This window comes from Pseudochaenichthys georgianus, chromosome 20 (assembly GCF_902827115.2).
Source record: "Pseudochaenichthys georgianus chromosome 20, fPseGeo1.2, whole genome shotgun sequence".
In the NCBI taxonomy this organism is placed as follows: Eukaryota; Metazoa; Chordata; class Actinopteri; order Perciformes; family Channichthyidae; genus Pseudochaenichthys; species Pseudochaenichthys georgianus.
The window spans coordinates 88,172-96,446 of NC_047522.1; the positions used below are offsets into that span (position 1 = coordinate 88,172).

The 8,275-nt window shown below is 42.6% G+C and overlaps 1 protein-coding gene across 2 annotated transcripts; it reads right to left on the bottom strand.

Moving 5' to 3' along the window:
- On the bottom strand, positions 1-5,897 carry foxh1 (forkhead box H1). 2 transcript variants are annotated; one of them, XM_034108918.1, is made up of 4 exons: positions 5,761-5,897; positions 3,308-3,889; positions 2,557-2,661; positions 1-1,807 (listed from the first exon to the last, which is right to left on the bottom strand). In XM_034108918.1, exons 2-4 carry the CDS (start codon positions 3,776-3,778, stop codon positions 848-850), a joined length of 1,536 nt encoding a protein of 511 aa, XP_033964809.1. In that variant the 5' UTR covers positions 3,779-3,889; positions 5,761-5,897; the 3' UTR covers positions 1-847. The 2 variants fall into 2 exon arrangements, with proteins under 2 accessions (XP_033964809.1, XP_033964808.1); XM_034108917.1 differs by having other exon boundaries at positions 3,308-3,893.
- Positions 5,898-8,275: the final 2,378 nt, after the last annotated feature.

Consider the following 8,275-nt stretch of genomic DNA (forward strand, 5'->3'; position numbering starts at 1 on the left):
ATTGCGTACCCTGTTCCACTCCACTTCCTCCTTATAATACGTTGAGCTGTTTTCCCTTCAGCTCATACTGTACAAACCTTTAACAAGACCACAGGAAAAACGGCTATAAAAACAGAACATTCAGCCGTCGAGGGAGGCACATATTTACAAGCAATTCCATTTGGAAGACGATCATCATGACATTGAAATAGTGCAAAGAACAGGCAGTGCAAAGTCCACAGGACACCTGAGGGAGAGACTGGAGGTCGTGTCGTGTTTGTCCTCGCAGTATTTTCACAGAATGACTACAATTTAAAATGTTGTCAATTTTGTCGGTTAAGATTGTTTTTGTAAACCAATCAAACTCAAATGGAATAAGACAATTATACGGCCGAACTGAGACGGTCCAGACGAGGACAAACATCTTGGTAATCTGAACAAGTGAGTGTTCGCACCCTGACAAAACAGTTATTTCAAACTTTTGACTTTAAATTCAAGATTAGATCCAGCAGCGTCGAGGTAGACAACATACACAAGTAATTCATGTATAAAAAAAAAATCATGCCAATAAAAAAACAATGCAACTTAGATTGGTATTGCAGTGAGTCTGAGGTAGATCTGTTCGGTTGTATAGCTGTTTGTGGCACAAAGAAACCACGTAATACTCCACACACTGACGAACAATAAGGAGAAATAGCAACATAAAAAAATAAAACGCAGACTTTTAATCCATTTAAAAACACGAGGTAGCTCATATGTCAACATGTCTTGTCCTGGAGGTGATTGATGCTGATTCAGGAGAGTTTGCATCAGAAGTGTATTTCCTGTGTGGTTTATCTTCCAGTCCTGCACCAATAGTCAGTTCCAGTCAGTACTGAGGGTACCTGTTCAGGTGGGGGCCGCTCTGCAGGGTGTACTGACTGGGGGGTTGGTGGTGTGAGTTCTGATTGGTCGGCACCAACACGTCAAACACACTCTTATTGGGCGGCACTGATTGCAACATGTGGTCCAGGTCCATAAGGAGGGGGGCGGTTTGGGCAGAAACCCTTCCACTGGGGAGTAAAGGCCAGTAGGCGTGCCCTAAAAAGTGACCCGGGGCTACAGGAGAGCTGCCATAGCCGTATAGAGGAAGTCCGCCATGCAGGGGCATCAGAGGGCCTCCGTTGAACCGCATGCTGGGGGGGGCCACGGCATTAGGGGGGGCATATTTAGCGTAGGACGTAGGGAGTTCCCATGGGGGTGCAGAGGTGTCTCGTCGAGCTGATTTGTGCACAGGGGGTCTGTAGTCCTCGTACCCGTCGGACCCGGCCTCTCCGTCCAAAGGAACACGTTTCCCAGACAACCCTTTCCAGTCCTCATCCGACGAGGAGGTGGAGGCGGGGCTGGCGGAGGACGCCGAGGCGCTGCGGGCGGAGGAGGCGTAGCGAGGGCGAGGGGATCGAGGGCGCTCCCCCCTCCCCCAGCAGTCCCTGGAGGACACGTCCACATCGGAGGCGCTCGGGGGACGCAGGCTGTGCAGCAGAGAGTCGATGGCGAAGGACGAGTCCAGTTTAGGGCGGAACAGATCTTCCTGAGGTGGGGAGGGGTTTCTCGAGCGCACAATGGGGAGGTGGGTGACGGGTGGAAGTGGAGGAGGAGGAGCTGCAGGAGGCTCAGATTCAACCTTGTGCCCCTGCAGGATGTAGGGGGCGAGGTCCTGGGCGAAGATGGTCTCATCCTGCCGAGACACCGCCGTGTTCTGCCTCTTCAGGAGCTCCAGAGGGACCCGGCTCAGCTCCACGGCCCAGAAGTTACCTTTTCCCTGAGGCTTCCCGGGGTCTTTCAGCACCTACAGGTGGAGAGGGGGGGAGACAGTGAGATGAGCACTTGGCCTGAAGACCTAGTCGGACCGGACGGACCCAGTTTTACTGTTAACCATCACAATAACAGAGGATAGGCCCAACACTGGTTACAAGGTTCAATCAAAAACCCCTCGAGCATATTTCTAGAAGAGATAGTGCGATGCAAATGTTAAAAGGCCAGTTCAATCAAACATATTATCCCTTTTATATGTAATGCTACTCGTGAATTTAGATTGTTTTGGTGCAAGTTACAGATTGTTGGTGATTTCAGCTGAAAAATACGTCAAACAATGGAACTAGAAAGTACAGCTTGAAACCTGCAACCACGTCTCATGACTTCAAAATGAAACAGATCTTGTTTCAATCCGTTCCCTACTCTAGGAACTATTTTCTTTCTACCAAACTACAGCTGCATCACTGCACAGGAGGAGAGATGTGAAGAGGCTCACAGGCAGTCGTGCTTTTGGTATCAAGTAAATAGTTCAAAGATGAAACCGTTTAAAACAAAGTCTGTGGATCATCTTCAGTATGTGGACCATGCTTTTCTGAAAAGGCACGTTGTGTGTGAGTTCTATACGTGTATGGTTAAGCACAGTTTGAACTAGTTTCACAGATTTGAGAAAAAGCAGACAAGTCGTATTAGAACACTCAAAATCTCACACCAAAACAATCTGGATGGATTGAAATGTGTATTTTTAATTTAACAAGGGTTCAATCGTGTGATAATTTCAACAACCTTCACAAAGCAGTCATAGGAGGAGAGGTTGTGGCGCACAGAGTCCCGCCAGCCCTTATAGTTTCCTTTGAAGAATGGGAAGAGGGTGCTGATCTCCTTCAGGATCTGGAAACAACACAAAACATCAGAATGGCCGCCTGGAGAAGAAGCTTCATTTCACTTTGGGTATGCAATGATATGTAAACACATTGATGTGGTGACTTCAGAGTTGATAAGTTACTTTAACTGACTTGCATTAAGTTAATGCTTCAGTTTAAAGCTGTTAATTAATAAAAGCCAGGAGGTAGAAATCACTATAATAATGAAAGTTGTATTGGCAAAACTTTATTAGTTTAACAACGGAAATGTGGCTTTACAATGCAAGTGATATCACCATGTTATCCCTTCTCTGATACAGATCAGTGTCTGGTTTCACTGCAGTCCCGCCTTATCAAATCAAATCAGGAATGGTCAGGGTGCCGGTCACTGAAGTGTCACCAACAGGCTGCTGTTTAGTGTCACTCTAGAAACCCATTATCAGTTTGTGTTATTGATATATTTAGTAGAAAGTGAAAGTAATTCTCTGATTATTGTTAGTCTCCTGCTAGAATGTCACTACAGAGTCATTCCTGTGAGATATACTGCTGGTTTAAAGTAAACATCATGAGTAGCACTGTGCGTAAAAACTCCCCATGTGCCATTTTTTACCAAAATAGCTCAAATAGCGAACGGGATTCAAGCATTTACGAAATTAAACTAAGTGTAATCTTACCTCAGATAACGTAAGCTTCCTCTCCGGCGACCTTTGGATGACCATAGCAATCATAGCGAGGTAGGAGTACGGAGGCTTTGGATACCGCTGATAGTTCTTCTTCTTCGCCCCGCTGGTGCTGCTCGTCTCCCGGTTACCGTTCCACGTCTCCTGGGAAATAGTCTCCCGTTTAAAGTTGGCATCTTGTTGATTCGGGTAATCAGAGCCCGGCGGTGCGGGTGTATCCATGAAGGCTGTGGTGCTGGTGATGTGTTCAGGACGCGCGGTGGGTTTCTCCAGGCGCTGCTGAGGCACCATGTGAGCCAGGTGGTGAGGCCAATGCTGGGCTGCAGAGCTCCGCGCTACTCCGCTGTGAGGAGGACAACTGTGCTGCGCATCTCTGTGGAAGTCAAGGTGATGGTCGTGATGCTCTCCATAGTGGGACAGGGCGGCTGGTGCCGAGATGGTCGGCTCCGGCCAGTGCTTTGTCATGCTGATGCACAGCCGGGGGGTGAAGACCGGCCCGCACGTTTGGACAGGAGCTCGGGGGGGAGGGAGGTCAAAGAGTCGGTCCTTAACTTCTGGCAGACTGCCGGCTCCAGGCTGACTATTTGAAGAGCAAACAATTAACAGTTTCATGTAAATCCCGCTGCGTAATCGAGAGGAGAATGACGCGTTATCTGAGAGCAGAATGAGTGATCGCGCCGGGGGGCTGGGGAGGGTCTGTGTACGAGGAGGGGCGACAGAAAGACAGTAAACCTGTAAATAACCCTTATGATAATATCAACATGCCACTTACAACCCAGGGATTCAGTTTGCTTTGGAATCAGGAGATTTACGCGCCAAGGCCTAAAAGTATTACGTGCGTATTTGGAGGAGGCAACTTCAAACAAACAATTACATTGACTTATAACAATTCCAAAGATAAGGGCATCAGAATCAGAAACGGGTTTATTACCAGCTAGGTTCACACGTACGGGGAATTTGACTTGATGGCATGGTGCATATCAAATATCAAACAAAAAATCTAAAAAAAAAGTACACAGATAGCGAACTATATCAAGAACACTGTAAACAATATGTATATAGATAGATAGCAATACAATAAAAATAAAACAGTATCATTATTTGAATAACTCAATTACATCTGCAGAACATGTCATCTACATATAATGGCTGTATTAAAAATACTTTTCTCGAGAGTCGGGACACTTCGCTCAGAGGCGAAAGCTAAAGCGTGTGGGGGGTGGGGTACAAGAAAGAGGGGTAATTTCGATTGAAGCTTACATGCAATCAACAATTTTTGGTGAGCAATATACATAACGAATGGCTAATATACAAACACTAAAACATTAAGATTATGGTGATTTACATGATTGAGAATCATCCATTTTAAAAAGGGCACAGCCAATAACTAGTCTCTGAAATTCTTGAGTCAATGATATTGTGAGGGAAAGAATGAAAGTTAATTTAAAAAAAAAGGAAACAAAGGTCATGCTTTTATTGAAGGAGTTGAGCCTTATTCCAAGCGAAATGTAAACTCCTCAACAAGCTATCACATTTCGGAAGAAAATGTTCCAATTTGCATCTGCCTCAGAATATATAATTTGGAGACATTTTGGTGAGTGCGCAACATTTGGGGGTGTTTTACGCACAGTAGGGTCTCCTTGTGACTATGCAAGCCGCCATTCAGCGTTGAAAGACTAAGTTTCGGGAATGCATGTCCTTTGTTCATATTAACGTAGTGCTAATGTGCAGACGCTTTCTTCCCAGCAAGACAGTGAAAACAAGTTGGATTAGAAGGAACCCCCACCGGCAGGCTGAAGACGGGTCCTTCCCCGAGAAGCTGCTTAGCATGTGAGGAATTACGGGGGCCATTCAACACCATTTGTGGGTTTTCTGGCGATTACAAGCTGCTAAGTGTCGTTGTTGGGCAGGACATTCACACCTCAAACATGGAGCCATCAAGTTCTCCTGAGCTCAAGATGTCTCGCAAACAAAAACCCAATGTAAGAATCAACAACAAACATTGCTTTTGTACATCTTGTATTTATAGTTTGTATTCATGCAGTCAATTTAAATGGCGGATATATTACAATGTGATAAGATAGTGAAAGCTCTCGTGAAAAAAGTGATTTTGCCACCAAGATTTGTCAGAAAGACAGAGGAACTAAAGAGTTGTCAGTTTAAGCTGATATCAAACAAGAAAAGCTGTGCTGCCAAATCCATAATTAAGTGACAATGAACCCACATTTTGACATGAAGTGAAGCCTGCGTGTAAAATGCAAAATCACCCTGAATTTAAAATGCTACTGGGCGTTTACCTTTTACACAAAGTGGCATCTAGCCTCTCCATAATTTAACTTTTAGATTCAAACTCTTTATTGGGCATAAAGTAAGAAGCCGATATCATTGAAGTTGTCCTGCGCAGAAGCCTCAATTGGAGCAATGATTCCCCTGAGAGACAAACTCACCTTGTTGAGCTTGATTTTTGCAGTAAAACTCAAAATGTTTTCCAGGTCAGATTGCTTCCGAGCAAACCTCCTTCACCTGCTGCAGTTTGCATCAGTGGTTTTCTTCTCTGGCTGACACGCACTCTGCATGCTCAGAAAGTGTGTCTCCCTCTAGTGGTTTCACCCGAAATGTGTCCCATACAAGAAGAAGAATATAATAGTTATTTGTATTTCGATAGCGCTTTTCTTGAACCCAAAGACGCTTTACATTTTGGAGGGAGGGTAGACAAACAAAACAAAAACAAAGCCAAAAAGAATATTAGTAAGAATTAGGACATTTATCAAACAGATTTTCACCATCTTAACGCGGATCAAATAACCATGAAAAGCACAATGTCCATTAATGTATTGGCATGCCCGAAACTCTGCACCTAAACTAAATATGAAAGACGAATCAAGAGAAATTGGAATTCTTAGATGAGCAATTCAGGATTTGAAATAAATTGTTCATTTTTGGATTCAAAACTATTAAAATCTATTGATCTGAAAACGTATCCCAACTTTAAGTATCACTGACTTCCAGAGCCATTTGAGTTTCATATCAATGCAGTTTCTTTTTTGAGGTCAGATAAAGTAAACATGTACGGACAAACCCCTCACACACTTGTATTTTTATAAACAAGTGCTCGTGCAAAACGCGGTCATTTAAATACCACCTGTGTATGTGTCTTCCTGTCTACCGGAGGGCCAGTTAATAGGGTTTGCCCGGATTAGTGAGCCCCGCATGAGAAGAATGGAAAAGCATATGAATAGGAGAGCATGCAGCACAGGGCTGTTCACATGGGCTGATTGTGTCCAGACAAATCCCTCCTAAGCTGCCCTGCGACTCATCCTGAAACCGAGACGAGACCTTAGTCCTTTGTGACGGACACAGAAAGTGAGAGGAAGTTTGCATTGTGCCGTCACTGCTTCATTACTGCAAGAGTAGACTTTAGTATCTCACTCATTTGACAACAAACAACAAGCATACACTGCACCAGATTCAAGCTGTTGAGTAGCAGATCGGCCATCAGTGTTGTGCAGGTTTAAGGGAAATAATATACATTAAAATACTTATTAAAAACCTACATCAGAGTTCAGTTTTTTAAAGAAGAATTGACAGAGAAAAAAAACACTTCTTCTTTGTGTTTAATTGTTTTAATTTTTAATCTGCTGTTTTACAGGACAGGGGGAATGCTTCTTTTGAGATTCACTGTACATCTCCAAATCTTTTTCTGCAACCAAAGTGTATTGGATGTACTTAAGAGTGTGGAAAAGTGGCATTATTTTACAAATTAAACAGCAATATCATACATGGTCAAAACAATGCTCTAACTTCACTTTTTGACTAAAGAACCAACACTCAAATTAAGCGTTAACAAGATGTATTGTTCATAGTGTTTTCATGTATGTATTGTATCTGGATAAACCACAGAACAAAATCAACATTTCTCCAACGGACTATTTCTTTAGAAAAAACAAGTTCTAGTAAATTAAATTCTGTAGATAACCCTTGACACGGTTTTTGTTGAAAGCTTATAGTATAGCTCTTATGTCACTTTTGAATGCTGTAGGCATTATATCCTCTTGCAGGGAATGCAGACGTCTTGAAGAAGGATGTCTTAAAATCTGGGCACTTAAAACCAACACAATAATGCACATGTTGGTCAACATTTTTTCCATGTTTGACTTTTTGTTGTTGTCACAACAGAGGATTTACAGTAGCTCATGTTCCCAATCTGATTCTTTATTGCGTCTCTGCGGAGTCACTTTCTGCGATGGTGATCAGTTCACAGCAGGGGTCAGCAGATCACCACTGGGTTTCTGTTATATTATCAGCCGGTTCCTTTTTATATAGAAAACCAGTCAGACAACTTTAAGGTTGTTGGCTTTCTTCAATTGATATGTAATTATGGTTTGTTAAAGGATCATGTGTTCAGGCTTGTGCTGTCAAGAGGGCAAACACACCCTAGTTTGTTGTGAAATAGAGGAAGTGCATTCATGTTTTACAAAGCATAAGCACACTATGTGTACTATGCTGTATAACCTACACTTATGCTCTCAAACACACCCCTTTATATTCGGCTTAATAAAGAAGGCGAGGGGCGTTTGCACTGTGCACTTACTTGTAAGAATTAGGATAAAGGTCAGTGTTGTAACATAACACCATTTTCACAATTTTATATAGCATTTTCCTTAAGATTTATCAGAAATATTTTACGTGAATTCAATTTAATTTGTACCCCTTATTTCTTAAGTCTTTGCTCCATTTCGTTGACTTGCTGTTCTTATCTGTGCCTGATTAAGACATTATTTAAAAATTGTTATGGATATCTGCAGGAAAATTGTGTAAAGTTAATGTTGCCCCAATTTTAAAATATATATATCTATATATATATATATAGATATATACATCGACATTAAAAAAAAGCATTTTAAGTATGTGCATTATACTACAATATATAAAAGCAATGGAAATTGAAAAATAAAGTTTACA